The 18193-nt window shown below is 43.8% G+C and overlaps 1 protein-coding gene across 1 annotated transcript in view; it reads right to left on the bottom strand.

The window, feature by feature from the left end:
• The window catches only part of grin3a (glutamate receptor, ionotropic, N-methyl-D-aspartate 3A), an 87168-nt gene that overhangs the window by 60263 nt on the left and 8712 nt on the right, over window positions 1-18193 (bottom strand). The window contains exon 2 of the mRNA XM_036976532.1: window positions 12417-13049. Within this exon, the coding sequence (XP_036832427.1) occupies window positions 12417-13049 (633 nt within the window). The remainder of the gene's footprint in view (window positions 1-12416; window positions 13050-18193) is intronic.

The raw sequence follows: 18193 nt of genomic DNA, 5'->3' as shown, positions 1-18193 counted from the left end.
TAGAAACACATTGAATTTGGCCTTACTGCTATTAGCCCATAGAAACACATTGAATTTGGCCTTACTGCTATTAGCCCATAGAAACACATTGAATTTGGCCTTACTGCTATTAGCCCATAGAAACACATTGAATGTGGCCTTATTGCTATTAGCCCATAGAAACACATTGAATTTGGCCTTATTGCTATTAGCCCATAGAAACACATTGAATTTGGCCTTACTGCTATTAGCCCATAGAAACACATTGAATTTGGCCTTACTGCTATTAGCCCATAGAAACACATTGAATTTGGCCTTACTGCTATTAGCCCATAGAAACACATTGAATTTGGCCTTACTGCTATTAGCCCATAGAAACACATTGAATTTGGCCTTACTGCTATTAGCCCATAGAAACACATTGAATTTGGCCTTACTGCTATTAGCCCATAGAAACACATTGAATTTGGCCTTACTGCTATTAGCCCATAGAAACACATTGAATTTGGCCTTACTGCTATTAGCCCATAGAAACACATTGAATTTGGCCTTACTGCTATTAGCCCATAGAAACACATTGAATTTGGCCTTACTGCTATTAGCCCATAGAAACACATTGAATTTGGCCTTATTGCTATTAGCCCATAGAAACACATTGAATTTGGCCTTACTGCTATTGGCCCATAGAAACACATTGAATTTGGCCTTACTGCTATTGGCCCATAGAAACACATTGAATTTGGCCTTACTGCTATTGGCCCATAGAAACACATTGAATTTGGCCTTACTGCTATTGGCCCATAGAAACACATTGAATTTGGCCTTACTGCTATTGGCCCATAGAAACACATTGAATTTGGCCTTACTGCTATTAGCCCATAGAAACACATTGAATTTGGCCTTTATTTATTTTTATTTTTTTTTATTTTACCTTTATTTAACCAGGTAGGCAAGTTGAGAACAAGTTCTCATTTACAATTGCGACCTGGCCAAGATAAAGCAAAGCAGTTCGACAGATACAACAACACAGAGTTACACATGGAGTAAAACAAACATACAGTCAATAATAAAGTATAAACAAGTCTATATACAATGTGAGCAAATGAGGTGAGAAGGGAGGTAAAGGCAAAAAAAGGCCTTGGTGGCAAGGTAAATACAATATAGCAAGTAAAACACTGGAATGGTAGTTTTGCAATGGAAGAATGTGCAAAGTAGAAATAAAAATAATGGGGTGCAAAGGAGCAAAATAAATAAATTAATTAAATACAGTTGGGAAAGAGGTAGTTGATAGGGCTAAATTATAGGTGGGCTATGTACAGGTGCAGTAATCTGTGAGCTGCTCTGACAGTTGGTGCTTAAAGCTAGTGAGGGAGATAAGTGTTTCCAGTTTCAGAGATTTTTGTAGTTCGTTCCAGTCATTGGCAGCAGAGAACTGGAAAGAGAGACGGCCAAAGAAAGAATTGGTTTTGGGGGTGACTAGAGAGATATACCTGCTGGAGCGTGTGCTACAGGTGGGAGATGCTATGGTGACCAGCGAGCTGAGATAAGGGGGGACTTTACCTAGCAGGGTCTTGTAGATGACATGGAGCCAGTGGGTTTGGCGACGAGTATGAAGCGAGGGCCAGCCAACGAGAGCGTACAGGTCGCAATGGTGGGTAGTATATGGGGATTTGGTGACAAAACGGATTGCACTGTGATAGACTGCATCCAGTTTGTTGAGTAGGGTATTGGAGGCTATTTTGTAAATTACATCGCCAAAGTCGAGGATTGGTAGGATGGTCAGTTTTACAAGGGTATGTTTGGCAGCATGAGTGAAGGATGCTTTGTTGCGAAATAGGAAGCCAATTCTAGATTTAACTTTGGATTGGAGATGTTTGATATGGGTCTGGAAGGAGAGTTTACAGTCTAACCAGACACCTAAGTATTTGTAGTTGTCCACGTATTCTAAGTCAGAGCCGTCCAGAGTAGTGATGTTGGACAGGCGGGTAGGTGCAGGTAGTGATCGGTTGAAGAGCATGCATTTAGTTTTACTTGTATTTAAGAGCAATTGGAGGCCACGGAAGGAGAGTTGTATGGCATTGAAGCTTGCCTGGAGGGTTGTTAACACAGTGTCCAAAGAAGGGCCGGAAGTATACAGAATGGTGTCGTCTGCGTAGAGGTGGATCAGAGACTCACCAGCAGCAAGAGCGACCTCATTGATGTATACAGAGAAGAGAGTCGGTCCAAGAATTGAACCCTGTGGTACCCCCATAGAGACTGCCAGAGGTCCGGACAACAGACCCTCAGATTTGACACACTGAACTCTATCAGAGAAGTAGTTGGTGAACCAGGCGAGGCAATCATTTGAGAAACCAAGGCTGTTGAGTCTGCCGATGAGGATGTGGTGATTGACAGAGTCGAAAGCCTTGGCCAGATCAATGAATACGGCTGCACAGTAATGTTTCTTATCGATGGCGGTTAAGATATCGTTTAGGACCTTGAGCGTGGCTGAGGTGCACCCATGACCAGCTCTGAAACCAGATTGCATAGCAGAGAAGGTATGGAGAGATTCAAAATGGTCGGTAATCTGTTTGTTGACTTGGCTTTCGAAGACCTTAGAAAGGCATGGTAGGATAGATATAGGTCTGTAGCAGTTTGGGTCAAGAGTGTCCCCCCCTTTGAAGAGGGGGATGACCGCAGCTGCTTTCCAATCTTTGGGAATCTCAGACGACACGAAAGAGAGGTTGAACAGGCTAGTAATAGGGGTGGCAACAATTTCGGCAGATCATTTTAGAAAGAAAGGGTCCAGATTGTCTAGCCCGGCTGATTTGTAGGGGTCCAGATTTTGCAGCTCTTTCAGAACATCAGCTGAATGGATTTGGGAGAAGGAGAAATGGGGAAGGCTTGGGCGAGTTGCTGTTGGGGCTGCAGTGCTGTTGACAGGGGTAGGAGTAGCCAGGTGGAAAGCATGGCCAGCAGTAGAAAAATGCTTATTGAAATTTTCAATTATGGTGGATTTATCAGTGGTGACAGTGTTTCCTATCTTCAGTGCAGTGGGCAGCTGGGAGGAGGTGTTCTTATTCTCCATGGACTTTACAGTGTCCCAGAACTTTTTTGAGTTAGTGTTGCAAGAAGCAAATTTCTGCTTGAAAAAGCTAGCCTTGGCTTTTCTAACTGCCTGTGTATAATGGTTTCTAGCTTCCCTGAACAGCTGCATATCACGGGGGCTGTTCGATGCTAATGCAGAACGCCATAGGACGTTTTTGTGTTGATTAAGGGCAGTCAGGTCTGGGGAGAACCAAGGGCTATATCTGTTCCTGGTTCTAAATTTCTTGAATGGGGCATGTTTATTTAAGATGGTTAGGAAGGCATTTTTAAAAAATATCCAGGCATCCTCTACTGACGGGATGAGGTCAATATCCTTCCAGGATACCCCGGCCAGGTCGATTAGAAAGGCCTGCTCGCTGAAGTGTTTCAGGGAGCGTTTTACAGTGATGAGAGGAGGTCGTTTGACCGCTGACCCATTACGGATGCAGGCAATGAGGCAGTGATCGCTGAGATCTTGGTTGAAGACAGCAGAGGTGTATTTAGAGGGGAAGTTGGTTAGGATGATATCTATGAGGGTGCCCGTGTTTAAGGCTTTGGGGAGGTACCTGGTAGGTTCATTGATAATTTGTGTGAGATTGAGGGCATCAAGTTTAGATTGTAGGATGGCTGGGGTGTTAAGCATGTTCCAGTTTAGGTCGCCTAGCAGGAGTCTGAAGATAGATGGGGGGCAATCAGTTCACATATGGTGTCCAGAGCACAGCTGGGGGCAGAGGGTGGTCTATAGCAGGCGGCAACGGTGAGAGACTTGTTTTTAGAGAGGTGGATTTTTAAAAGTAGAAGTTCAAATTGTTTGGGTACAGACCTGGATAGTAGGACAGAACTCTGCAGGCTATCTTTGCAGTAGATTGCAACACCGCCCCCTTTGGCAGTTCTATCTTGTCTGAAAATGTTGTAGTTTGGAATTAAAATGTCTGAATTTTTGGTGGTCTTCCTAAGCCAGGATTCAGACACAGCTAGAACATCCGGGTTGGCAGAGTGTGCTAAAGCAGTGAATAGAACAAACTTAGGGAGGAGGCTTCTAATGTTAACTGCAGGGCCTGGATTCACCTCTACATCGCCAGAGGAACATAGGAGGAGTAGAATAAGGGTGCGACTAAAAGCAATAAGAATTGGTCGTCTAGAACGTCTGGAACAGAGAGTAAAAGGAGGTTTCTGGGGGCGATAAAATAGCATCAAGGTATAATGTACAGACAAAGGTAAGGTAGGATGTGAATACAGTGGAGGTAAACCTAGGTATTGAGTGATGAAGAGAGAGATATTGTCTCTAGAAACATCATTGAAACCAGGAGATGTCATTGCATGTGTGGGTGGTGGAACTAATAGGTTGGATAAGGTATAGTGAGCAGGACTAGAGGCTCTACAGTGAAATAAGCCAATAAACACTAACCAGAACAGCAATGGACAAGACATATTGACATTAAGGAGAGGCATGCTTAGTCGAGTGATCAAAAGGGTCCAGTGAGTGGAGAGGTTGGTTTAGGGTCACGGCGATTTAGACAGCTAGCCAAGCCAACCGGTAGCAAGCTAGCATAGGATGGAGTCTGTTGTTAGCCACCTCTTGCGTTCGGTCAGTAGATTAGTGGGGTTCCGTGTGGTAGAGGGGATTAATCCAAATCACACAACAACAACAAAAATAAGAACAATAGATATAGTTATAGAGGCCCGAGAAGAAAACATAATAATAAAAATAAATAAATTGTCCGATTGTCTATTCAGATAGCAGCCGGAAAGACAGCTAACGGTTAGCGGGCCGCAGATGGGCGTTCAGGTAACGTCGCGACAGAGGAGCCAGCCGGATCTCATTCAGGTAGATAACGTCGGCAGTCCGGTTGTGAAGGCCCGGTGGGGCTCCGCGTAGGCAGTGAAACGGGTCCGGATAGGTGACTGCAGCACAGGAGTGAATGATGGAACTCAGGAGTGATTGACGGAGCTGGCTAGCACCGGAACAATCGATGTTTGCTCCGGAATCGACGAAAGCCGACTGTCACACGGATAGCAGCTAGCTAGCTGTGAGATCCGGGTATGAATGTCCAGAGAGCAGTTGAAATCCAGGGACATGGAGAGAAAAATTGGTCCGGTATGTTCCGTTCCGAGCCGCGCTGCGCCGTACAAAACTGGCGATAGATTTTCGATAGATTTTCGAGCTAAAGGACAGCCGATGACCACAAACCGTGGTTAGCTTCTGATTAGCTTCTGGATTAGCTTCTGGGCTAGCTCCTGGCTAGCTTCTGGCTAGTTTCTGGCCAGCCTCCTGGAGTTTCTGGCTAGCTTCCTGAAGGATTGCAGATCTGAGGTAAATAATACTTTTTTATAAATATAAATTGGTGAGGCTGGTTGCAGGAGAGTGTTTAGAAGATGAGTTGATGGAAAAAAAATAAAATGTATGTGAAAAAAGTTGTAAATATATATATATACAGGACACGACAAGACGAGGACAAAAGACGTCTGAACTGCTATGCGATCTTGGAAGAGTCTTGGAAGAGAGATCTTGGAAGCCTTACTGCTATTAGCCCATAGAAACACATTGAATGACTGTTAATCGCCCCCAAAATGTAACTATGTCCTATGTCTGAAGTATTTAAGAAAGGTCAGGAAACTATATATATATATAAATATATATATATATACCTGGGTCCTGCTGTTTTTCTTTTGTGTGCACTCCAGGGAACTCTTCATATATTATACGTAAGAGGTAATATTTTGATTTTATTTTACACAATGGTATCAATTTCAAAGCGTTTGTCGAGGTTCATCCTTCTGCCATCGGAGTTGCAGTTTCTCATTTCTCCAGTTTATGTACAGTACGTACAGCATGGGTCAAAGTGTCCGTGGAGGACCGCCCATTCTCCCGTAAAGTTAGTTTTTTATAAATCCCAAAGTTTACTTAGAAATGTGCCTAAGCAACATTTATAAACTAGGCCCCAGATCTCTCCAGAGGGGCAGGATGAGATGCTTAGTGAGGCTGAATAATCTCCCCATGGTGCCGGGTATATAGTGAAGTCTACTTCTTGTAAATGACAGACAGAAAACAGACTAATCTACTCACACTAAAGAAGAAGCTCTTCATCTCTTCATGGTTTCATCTCCAAACGGCAAAACAAAGGCAGGACGTCTTGCCAGTGTAGAGTTCTAAATGACCTGATAGGTCCTGCCGTTCATTACAGTAGAGTTCTAAATGACCTGATAGGTCCTGCCGTTCATTACAGTAGAGTTCTAAATGACCTGATAGGTCCTGCCGTTCATTACAGTAGAGTTCTAAATGACCTGATAGGTCCTGCCGTTCATTACAGTAGAGTTCTAAATGACCTGATAGGTCCTGCCGTTCATTACATTAGAGTTCTAAATGACCTGATAGGTCCTGCCGTTCATTACAGTAGAGTTCTAAATGACCTGATAGGTCCTGCCGTTCATTACAGTAGAGTTCTAAATGACCTGAACTCATTACAGTAGAGTTCTAAATGACCTGATAGGTCCTGCCGTTCATTACAGTAGAGTTCTAAATGACCTGATGAATATGACCCAGATAAAAGCCGATTTATGCTTGATCCAGAAATGCGGTCAGAGGCTCCGTACGGAGTGTGTGATACAACTGTGTAGCACGGGGAGGCTTGCGGAGGTCAAATCAAGCTCCATACCGCATCACCGTGCGACCCCGAAATGTTGTAACATTGTGGAGGGCTTCATATATAGCTCCACATTGACATAATTGTTAGGGTTGGCTCGGTATGTCCTGTATAGACAAAAAATAATTTCCTTGACAACTTCCTTCACAACAACTCCAATCTGTGAAGCACAAGAAGTGTGAACGCCCTGTCTTCTGCAGAGGCCGCATCACAGCAAATGCTGTATGGCCAACACAGAATCCAGAATTACCATTAATCTGCATTAACTCATTGCGCTGTTCAGCCAGCATCAACGTAATGGAACCACTATGGAAAGTAAACTTCAAGAGGAGTTTTTTCTAGCCTGGGTCCCATATCTGTTTGTGCTTTCTTGCCAACCCCTTATGGATTGTTTGGCATGACAATGACAGCAATGGAGTTGATAGGAGCACAGACAGATCTCAGATCAGGGTATAGAAGGAGACAACAGATCTGGGACCTGGGTATAGAAGGAGACAACAGATCTGGGACCTGGGTATAGAAGGAGACAACAGATCTGGGACCAGGGTAAATGTCCCCCCAAAGCAAGTGTTTGCTCCTTCCTGTCCCGTTGAATGATTTGACAATTGTCTGACAGATTGACAATGATCTAATATTAGCCCTGCAGTGAGTATTACAGTCTTACAGTCTGTAACCAGAATATTAGCCCTGTCATGAGTATTATGGTCTGACAGTCTGTAACCAGAATATTAGCCCTGCAGTGAGTATTACAGTCTGTAACCAGAATATTAGCCCTGTCGTGAGTATTACAGTCTGACAGTCTGTAACCAGAATATTAGCCCTGTCGTGAGTATTACAGTCTGACAGTCTGTAACCAGAATATTAGCCCTGTAGTGAGTATTACAGTCTGACTGTCTGTAACCAGAATATTAGCCCTGTCGTGAGTATTACAGTCTGACAGTCTGCAACCAGAATATTAGCCCTGGAGTGAGTATTACAGTCTGACAGTCTGTAACCAGAATATTAGCCCTGTCGTGAGTATTACAGTCTGACAGTCTGTAACCAGAATATTAGCCCTGTCGTGAGTATTACAGTCTGACAGTCTGTAACCAGAATATTAGCCCTGTCGTGAGTATTACAGTCTGACAGTCTGTAACCAGAATATTAGCCCTGTCGTGAGTATTACAGTCTGACAGTCTGTAACCAGAATATTAGCCATGTCGTGAGTATTACAGTCTGACAGTCAGTAACCAGAATATTAGCCCTGCAGTGAGTATTACAGTCTGACAGTCTGTAACCAGAATATTAGCCCTGTCGTGAGTATTACAGTATTACAGTCTGTAACCAGAATATTATCCCTGTCGTGAGTATTACAGTCTGACAGTCTGTAACCAGAATATTAGCCCTGCAGTGAGTATTACAGTCTGACAGTCTGTAACCAGAATATTAGCCCTGTCGTGAGTATTACAGTCTGACAGTCTGTAACCAGAATATTAGCCCTGTAGTGAGTATTACAGTCTGACAGTCTGTAACCAGAATATTAGCCCTGCAGTGAGTATTACAGTCTTGTCAGTTGGAAGTGCATTAAGACCAACATAGTATCCATGTGGTTAGTGTCCGCCCTGAAAGTGTGGGTATGACCAGTCTTTGATCCAGGTCAAGTTGTAACAAGGACTCTAAAAGCTCCATTTGGCACTCAGAATGAATTAGCTGGATTAGGGGTAAGACCCTGAGACAGACGAGTGTCCTATCCAGAAGGTGTACTTATGAAGCGCCCTACGGTGTGAACCATGACAGGACATGAATTGCTTTACTTACCATACCAGTCAATAGTTTGGACACACCTACTCATTACAGGGTTTTTTATTTATTTTTACTATTTTCTACAACCCAGAATAATAGTGAACACATCAAAACTATGACTCTTCAAAGTAGCCACTATTTGCCTTGATAACAGCTTTGCACACTCTTGGCATTCTCTTAACCAGCTTCATGAGGTAGTCACCTGGAATGCATTTTAATTAACACGTGTGCCTTGTTAAAAGTTAATTTGTGGAGTTTCTATCCATCTTAATGCATTTGAGTTGTGTTGTGATAAGGTAGGGGTGGTATACAGAAGATAGGCATATTTGGTAAAAGACCAAGTCCATATTATAGCAAGAACAGCTCATATAGTCAAAGAGAAAAGTGCAGTCGCAAAAACCATGAAGCACTATGATGAAACTGGCTCTAATGAGGACCCCCACAGGAACGGAAGACCCAGAGTTACCTCTGCTGCAGAGGATACGTTCATTAGAGTTACAAGCCTCAGAAATTGCAGCTCAAATAACTGCTTCACAGAGTTCAAGTAACAGACACATCTCAACATCAACTGTTCAGAGGAGACTGTGTGAATCAGGCCTTCAAGGTTGAATTGCTGTAAAAAAAAAAAACACGACTAAAAGGTCAACAATAAGAAGAAGAGACTTGCTTGGGCCAAGAAACACGAGCAATGGAATATCAGACCGGTGGAAATCTGTCCTTTAGTCTGATGTGTCCAAATTTGGATTTTTGGTTCCAACCTCTGTGTCTTTATGAGACACTGAGTAGGTGAACGGATGATCTCCATGTGTGGTTCCCACCGTGAAGCATGGAGAGGGTGTTGTGATATTATGTGGGTGCTTTGCTGGTGATACTGTCGTTGATTTATTTAGGATTCAAGGCACACTTAACCAATATGCATACCACAGTATTCTGCAGCGATATACCATCCCATCTGGTTTGCGCTTAGTGGGACTATCATTTGTTTTTCAACAGTACAATGACCCAAAACACACCTCCAGGCTGTGTAAGGTCTATTTGACCAAGCTCTGATGAAGCTCTGCATCAGATGACCTGGCCTCCACAATCACCCGACCTCAAACCATTTGAGATGGTTTGGGATGAGTTGAACCGCAGAGTGAAGGAAAAGCAGCCAACAAGTGCTCAGCATATGTGGGAACTCTTTCAAGACTGTTGGAAGAACATTCCTCATGAAGCTGGTTGAGAGAATGCCAAGGGTGTGCAAAGCTGTCAATAAGGCAAAGGGTGGCTACTTTGAAGAGTCTCAAATATAACATATATTTTGAACACTTTTGGGGTTACTACCTGATTCCATATGTGTTATCTTATAGTTTTGATGTTTTCACTATTATTCTACAATGTAGAAAATAATACAAATAGAGAAAAACCAATGAAAGAGTAGTTCACTATGAGATATGGGCCCTGGTCAGTAGTTCACTATGTAGATACGGGCCCTGGTCAGTAGTTCACTATGAGATATGGGCCCTGGTCAGTAGTTCACTATGTAGATACGGGCCCTGGTCAGTAGTTCACTATGTAGATATGGGCCCTGGTCAGTAGTTCACTATGTAGATACGGGCCCTGGTCAGTAGTTCACTATGTAGATACGGGCCCTGGTCAGTAGTTCACTATGTAGCAACGGGCCCTGGTCAGTAGTTCACTATGTAGATACGGGCCCTGGTCAGTAGTTCACTATGTAGATATGGGCCCTGGTCAGTAGTTCACTATGTAGCAACGGGCCCTGGTCAGTAGTTCACTATGTAGATATGGGCCCTGGTCAGTAGTTCACTATGTAGATATGGGCCCTGGTCAGTAGTTCACTATGTAGCAACGGGCCCTGGTCAGTAGTTCACTATGTAGATATGGACCCTGGTCAGTAGTTCATTATGTAGATATGGGCCCTGGTCAGTAGTTCACTATGTAGCAACGGGCCCTGGTCAGTAGTTCACTATGTAGCTATGGACCCTGGTCAGTAGTTCACTATGTAGCTATGGGCCCTGGTCAGTAGTTCACTATGTAGCTATGGGCCCTGGTCAGTAGTTCATTATGTAGCTATGGGCCCTGGTCAGTAGTTCACTATGTAGATATGGGCCCTGGTCAGTAGTTCATTATGTAGCTATGGGCCCTGGTCAGTAGTTCATTATGTAGATATGGGCCCTGGTCAGTAGTTCAGTATGTAGCAACGGGCCCTGGTCAGTAGTTCACTATGTAGATATGGGCCCTGGTCAGTAGTTCACTATGTAGATATGGGCCCTGGTCAGTAGTTCACTATGTAGATATGGGCCCTGGTCAGTAGTTCACTATGTAGCAATGGGCCCTGGTCAGTAGTTCACTATGTAGGGAATAGGGTGCCATGTGGGACACATCAAACAACAGACCACTGTTCTAGTTGTTGTTCAATATTCATTGACATGCAGTAAAAAGCTATTAAAATGACTAATGAGTGTGTAGATCTAACCCCTATGCTGCCATGATGCTGGGGTAGTGACTAACAGAGAGATCCCAGGGGGTGTAGATCTAACCACTATGCTGCCATGATGCTGGGGTAGAGACTAATAGAGATCCCACGGGGTGTAGATCTAACCACTATGCTGCCATGATGCTGGGGTAGAGACTAATAGAGATCCCACGGGGTGTAGATCTAACCACTATGGTGCCATGATGCTGGGGTAGAGACTAACAGAAAGATCCCAGGGGGTGTAGATCTAACCACTATGCTGCCATAATGCTGAGGTAGAGACTAATAGAGAGATCCCAGGGGGTGTAGATCTAACCACTATGCTGCCATGATGCTGGGGTAGAGACTAACAAAGAGATCCCAGGGGGTGTAGATCTAACCACTATGCTGCCATGATGCTGGGGTAGAGACTAACAGAGAGATCCCAGGGGGTGTAGATCTAACCACTATGCTGCCATGATGCTGAGGGTAGAGACTAACAGAGAGATCCCAGGGGGTGTAGATCTAACCACTATGCTGCCATGATGCTGGGGGTAGAGACTAACAGAGAGATCCCAGGGGGTGTAGATCTAACCACTATGCTGCCATGATGCTGGGGTAGAGACTAACAGAGAGATCCCAGGGGGTGTAGATATAACCACTATGCTGCCATGATGCTGGGGTAGAGACTAACAGAGAGATCCCAGGTGGTGTAGATCTAACCACTATGCTGCCATGATGCTGGGGTAGAGACTAATAGAGAGATCCCAGGGGGTGTAGATCTAACCACTATGCTGCCATGATGCTGGGGTAGAGACTAACAGAGAGATCCCAGGGGGTGTAGATCTAACCACTATGCTGCCATGATGCTGGGGTAGAGACAAACAGAGAGATCCCAGGGGGTGTAGATCTAACCACTATGCTGCCATGATGCTGGGGTAGAGACAAACAGAGAGATCCCAGGGGGTGTAGATCTAACCACTATGCTGCCATGATGCTAGAGAAAGATCCCAGGGTTTTTGCCCTAGCACTACACAGCTAATTCAAATAACTAATTCATCTTCAAGCTTTGATTATTTTAAACAGCTGTGTAGTGCTAGGGCAAAAAATAAAAGTTGTGGGGGTGCGTGTGTTTGTGTGTGTGTGTGTGTGTGTGTGTGTGTGTGTGTGTGTGTGTGTGTGTGTGTGTGTGTGTGTGTGTGTGCTGTGATATTTGTGGGATAGATTGTTTATGGAGTGTGAATTTAGCTGCCCATGTTACACAGGACAAGTTTATAAAAAATACAAACATTTACTTGTCGAGTTGAAATCTCAAAAGCAGCACGAGGAGTCCTGTCGGTGATGCTGAATTAACAAACCGTTCCTTCTTCAACTGTCCATGGTTGTACTTTCTAAACTTGAGGGCTCTGTTCATACACCACATACGGCAAAGACAATATTATGCTAATATTACATTAGTGTTTTAAGCCAACAGACATTAACTGCCTTACCTTACTCTGCCGTTTGAATACGTTCTGGACAACACTGATGACAGGAATCTGAAGCGTTGACGCGATGAATTCCAACTTCACCAGGTCGTCCCTGGTCTGAGGGAAAGCCATCATAGCAGAAACTCCTTGGACTATAACAGTATGACAAACACTCTGCAGAAACGACATGGGGTCTTCACAGACCGGGGTAGAGGAGGAGAACGTGGGTAATTCCCCGAGCCCCGCGTCCACAGCCATCACTACCTCCAATGAGAGGTTATATGGTAACAGACCGGCCATGCGATTCAACGTCTCCGTGGCTAATAGGATCGAGTCCCTCGGCATGAACACACTTCTCTCACTCTCGTTCTGTTTGTACATGTTCTTACTTTTACACCCCCTGTCCTTGTGTTGGCTGTTTATCGACGCCCTAGTCCCTAGGCTGCGTAAATCGTGTTCATTGACACTTTTGGTAATATTTTCCAACTGTCTCTCCACTGCTTCCCTCGTGCCGCCGTGTATATCCCATTCATCAACCGGGACAGGGGCTTCTTTACCGCCTCTGAAGGTGGAAACGTGGCTGAAGAGCCGCGGCTGCAGTTGCAGGGCCCCCACGCGCACCGTGTGCCCAATCCGATTGAGGATTTGACAAGGCTGCGGGTGGGAGAGACACACTGGAATCAGAACGCACAACAGCAAGGTGCATGGTGCGAGCATAGGGAGCAGCACAAACCGGACAAACGCAACCCAAATCCTGAGCCCCGTCATCACGCAACAGGGACCTCCGACCACACCGAAAAACGGATCTCCACTCGTTCCCCTGCACCTCTTGATGTCCCAGCGCAGCACCGGTTAGATCTCTCCGTCTCCCATGTAATGATCTCGGTCAGACACCAACAGGAGGGAGCGCGGCCATAACTCACGCACATACAAATATTGACCAAACCTGCAGCTTTTCATCTAAAAATATTATAAATAAATGCATTTATATAAGAAAATGATCGAGTTTCCGTTTGGTTTGCAGGTCAATGAAAAATAACATATTAAGAAAAACAATGCAGATTTGGGAATGATCAACACGTCGTTACAGTTTGGGTATTATTCATAACTTATTGTTAGGTTCCATCTCATTTTCTGTTAGTAAAATATGTTAACTTCCAAAAATAAATTATATTAACATCCATTTGATCTGGAAAAAACATCCGCTATTCTCTTTCTTCTTTCATCCACTAGACACTCTCCAAATGTCTGCTAAAAAAATCCACTAACGCAGGCGCCCGCGGGTTTACCCTTCCTGCCACTTGTACTGAAAAAACCCATTTGTCACCGGACAGTTGTCACCGGACAGTTGTCACCGGACAGTTGACGTTTTGGTAAAATTGCAGCTGAAAAAAGACAAACCTCCAATTTGGTCTCGTTGACCAGTGACTCTCCCTCGTCAGAAAGCAGTGAGCTTCAAGGAACCAACCACATAGTGAATTACAATAGTGAATTGTGTGTATGTTTATTTTCCCCCGAGAGCTTTTAAGGGGTTTGCGAAAAAATAAGGTATCAATATCATTAGCAGTGGTGTGTATTCATGGATGCCAAATGGAATCAGGCTTCCCCAAATATTTTATCAATAAATTAATTAAAATGATTAAATAATGTATCTTTCAAATCAAATCAAACTTTATTGTCTCATGTGCCGAATAGAACAAGTGTGGACTTTACCCGTGAAATGCTTACTTACAAGCCCTTAATTAACCAACAATGCAGTTCAAGAAGAGTTTAGAAAATATTTAGTAAAAAGAAAGTAATAATAAAAAAGTTATACAATAAGAAAAACAATAATGAGATTACATACTTTATGAGGTTTATAGTTGAAGTCGGACGTTACATACACTTAGGTTGGAGTCATTATAACTCATTTTTCAACCACTCCACAAATGTCTTGTTAACAAACTATAGCTTTTTCAAGTCGGTTAGGACATCTACTTTGTGCATGACACAAGTCATTTTTCCAACAATTGTTTACAGACAGAATATTTAATTTATAATTTTAATTTTTAATTTATAATTAATTTATAATTCACTGTATCACAATTCCAGTGGGTCAGAAGTTTACATACACTAAGCTGACTGTGCCGTTAAACAGCTTGGAATATTTCAGAAAATATTGTCCCCAGTGATGTACTGGGACGTTCGCAATATCCTCTCTAGCGCCTTATGGTCAGATGCCGAGCAGTTGTCATACCAGGTGGTGATGCAACCGGTCAGGATGCTCTCAATGGTGCAGCTGTAGAACCTTTCAAGGATCTGGGGACCCATGCCAATTATTTTCAGTCTCCTGAGGGGGAAGAGGTTTTGTTGTGCCCTCTTCACGACTGTCTTGGTATGTTTGGACCATGATTGTTTGTTGGTGATGTGGACACCAAGGAACTTGAAACTCTCGACCCGATCCACTAAAGCCCCGTCGATGTTAATTAATGGGGGCCTGTTCAACCTGCCTTTTCCTGTAGTCCACGATCAGTTAATTAGTCTTGCTCACATTGAGGGAGAGGTTGTTGTCCTGGCACCACACTGCCAGTATTCTGACCTCCTCCCTATAGGCCGTCTCATCGTTGTTGGTGATCAGGCCTACCACTGTTGTGTCGTCAGCAAACTTAATGATGGTGTTGAAGTCATGTTTGGCCACGCAGTCGTGGGTGAACAGGGAATACAGGAGTGGACTAAGTATACACCCCTGAGGGGCCCCAGTGTTAAGGATCAGCGTGGCAGATGTGTTGTTCCCTACTCTTACCACCTGGGGGCAACCTGTTAGGAAGTCCAGCATCCAGTTGCAGAGGGAGGTGTTTAGTCCCAGAGTCCTTAGCTTAGTAATGAGCATCGTGGGCAATATGGTGTTGAAAGCTGAGCTGTAGTCAATGAATAGCATTCTCACATAGGTGTTCCTTTTGTCCAGGTGAGAAAGGGCAGTGTGGAGTGTGATTGAGATTGCATCATCTGTGGATCTGTTGTGGCGGTATGCAAATTGGAGTGGGTCTAGGGTGTCCAGGAGGATGCTGCTGATGTGAGCCATGACCACCTTTCAATGCACTTCATGGCTACCAACGTAATTCCCACGGGGTGGTAATCATTTAGGCAGGCTACCTTCGCTTCCTTGGGCATAGGGACTATGCTTGTCTGCTTGAAACATGTAGGTATTACAAACTCGGTCAGGGAGGGGTTGAAAATGTCAGTGAAGACACTTGCCAGTTGGCCTTGCATGCTTTGAGTACACGTCCTTGTAATCCGTCTGGCCCAGAGGCTTTGTGAATCTTGATCTGTTTAAAGGTTTTGTTCACATCATTACCACACAGTCATCCAGAACAGCTGGTGCTCTCGGGCATGCTTCGGGTGTTGCTTGCCTCGAGGCGAGCATAAAAGGCATTTAGCGCGTCTGGTAGGCTCACGTCACTGGGCAGCTCGCGGCTGGGTTTCCCTTTGTAGTCTGTAATAGTTTTCAAGCCCTGCCACATCCGACGAGCTTCAGAGTCGGTCTAGTACGATTTAATCTTAATCCTGTATTGATGCTTTGCTTGTTTGATGGTTTGTCTGAGGCCATGGTGGGATTTCTTATAAGCGCCCAGATTAGTCTCCCGCTCCTTAAAATCAGCAGCCTTTAGCTCGATGCTTTCATCTCTATCTTTGTGTTTTCATAATTTTCCATTAATTCGCAACTGGCAGGAACATCACCAGAGAAATCATCTGAGCGAGGGAAACAGCGCCCCTCTGTCTCAGTATGTGTAGCCCATGTATATGATGTTGTCTGGACCGCTGAAGCATTTGATCGATTGGTGCCAGCAAGCATTTGGTCTCCCTTGATAAAAAATAAATACAATTATTAGCCAATCAGTTGAGCTCAGCTATGGGTTGTCCTAGCGCAGCAAAACACCCCCCCAAGGGAGACCAGACCAATCAAATCACATCCTAAGCAAAACATCATTGTCAGAAAAACGTGTTTGTTTCTGGTCTGCATGTGTTGATGTCCTGCTGTAGCTAGCTTGCTAAATCGTCCCTTTCCTAAACCATAGATGGATATGGGGATTTGGACTTGTGGTTTTGACTTCATTATCTGTCCAGGCCAATGATTATGATGGCGATTCTGATCTAGCCATTAATTAATATATTGTGCCACTGGCCTGAGACGATTGAAGTTCAATATGTAGCCAAGATGTAGCCCAGTAGGCTCACATTAACTAGCTAGCTAACTAACTTAGCTGGTTCATTGTTGCCCACTTCAGGAAGTTAGGCTAGCAAGACTTTTAGCTAGGTAGCCTATGGCAACAAAAACTAAAAGTGGACTGCATGTCAGAGACATAGACCGTTTTCCAACATGAAAGAGAGGAGGATAGTATTGGTGTCTGCAAGTAGGATGAGTCAACATTTTTTCGATTTCCTTGCACACAAACACACACACAGTCTTGTACAACTAACCTTGTGGGGACACAATTCAGTCCTATTCAGAATACTATTTTCCCTAACCCCTAACCCTAACCATTACTCCTAACCCCTAACCCTAACCATTACTCCTAACCCCTAACCCTAACCATTACTCCTAACCCTGACCCTAACCATTACTCCTAACCCCTAACCCTAAACATTACTCCTAACCCCTAACCCTAAACATTACTCCTAACCCTGACCCTAACCATTACTCCTAACCCCTAACCCTAACCATTACTCCTAACCCTGACCCTAACCATTACTCCTAACCCTAAACATTACTCCTAACCCTGACCCTAACCATTACTCCTAACCCCTAACCCTAACCATTACTCCTAACCCTGACCCTAACCATTACTCCTAACCCCTAACCCTAACCATTACTCCTAACCCTGACCATAACCATTACTCCTAACCCCTAACCCTAACCATTACTCCTAACCCTGACCATAACCATTACTCCTAACCCTGACCCTAAACCTAATTCTAACCTTGACACTAATTCTAACTTTAACCCTAAACCTCCTTGAAATAGCATTTGACCTTGTCGGGACAAACAAAATGTCCCCAGTTTGTTTACTATTCTTGTGGGGACTTCAAGTGCTACTGATCAGTTGTACTATAAAAAAATAGATGTACTGTACCAGTCAAGGGTTTGGACACACCTACTCATTCCAAGGTTTTACTTTATTTGTACTATTATCTACATTGTAGAGTAATAGTGAAGACATCAAAACTATGAAATAACACATATGGAATCATGTAGTAACCAAAAAAGTATAAAACCAATCTAAATATATTTTATATTTGAGATTCTACAAAGAAGCCAACATTTGCCTTGATGACAGCTTTGCACACTCTTCCACGGGATGGTTAAGATAATGTAAGCTAATGCGATTAGCATGAGGTTGTAAGTAACAAGAACATTTCCCAGGACATAGACATATCTGATATTGGCAGAAAGCTTAAATTCTTGTTAATCTAACTGCACTGGTAAACCGATTTGAACATTAAATTATTTTGTAGATAAATCTGAGTGAGATTACCCTGATTTTGATAAACCTGACATATGATGTAGATTGATGGAGTAATTAACAGATTCAAGGCACACTTAACCAGTATGGCTACCACAGCTGTAACAGATGTCGTCTGGAGATAGAGAGGAGGACCAAGGTGCAGCGTGGTAAGTGTTCATGGCTTTTTAATAAACAAACTGAACACTGGAACAAAACAATAAACGATGTGAACAAAACGAAACAGTACCGTGTGGCCCAAACACTCACACGGAAACAAACACCCACAAACCAAACCGAAACAGTACCGTGTGGCCC

This window comes from Oncorhynchus mykiss, chromosome 5 (assembly GCF_013265735.2).
Source record: "Oncorhynchus mykiss isolate Arlee chromosome 5, USDA_OmykA_1.1, whole genome shotgun sequence".
NCBI lineage: Eukaryota > Metazoa > Chordata > Actinopteri > Salmoniformes > Salmonidae > Oncorhynchus > Oncorhynchus mykiss.
This window is presented reverse-complemented; position numbering and strand designations above follow the sequence as displayed.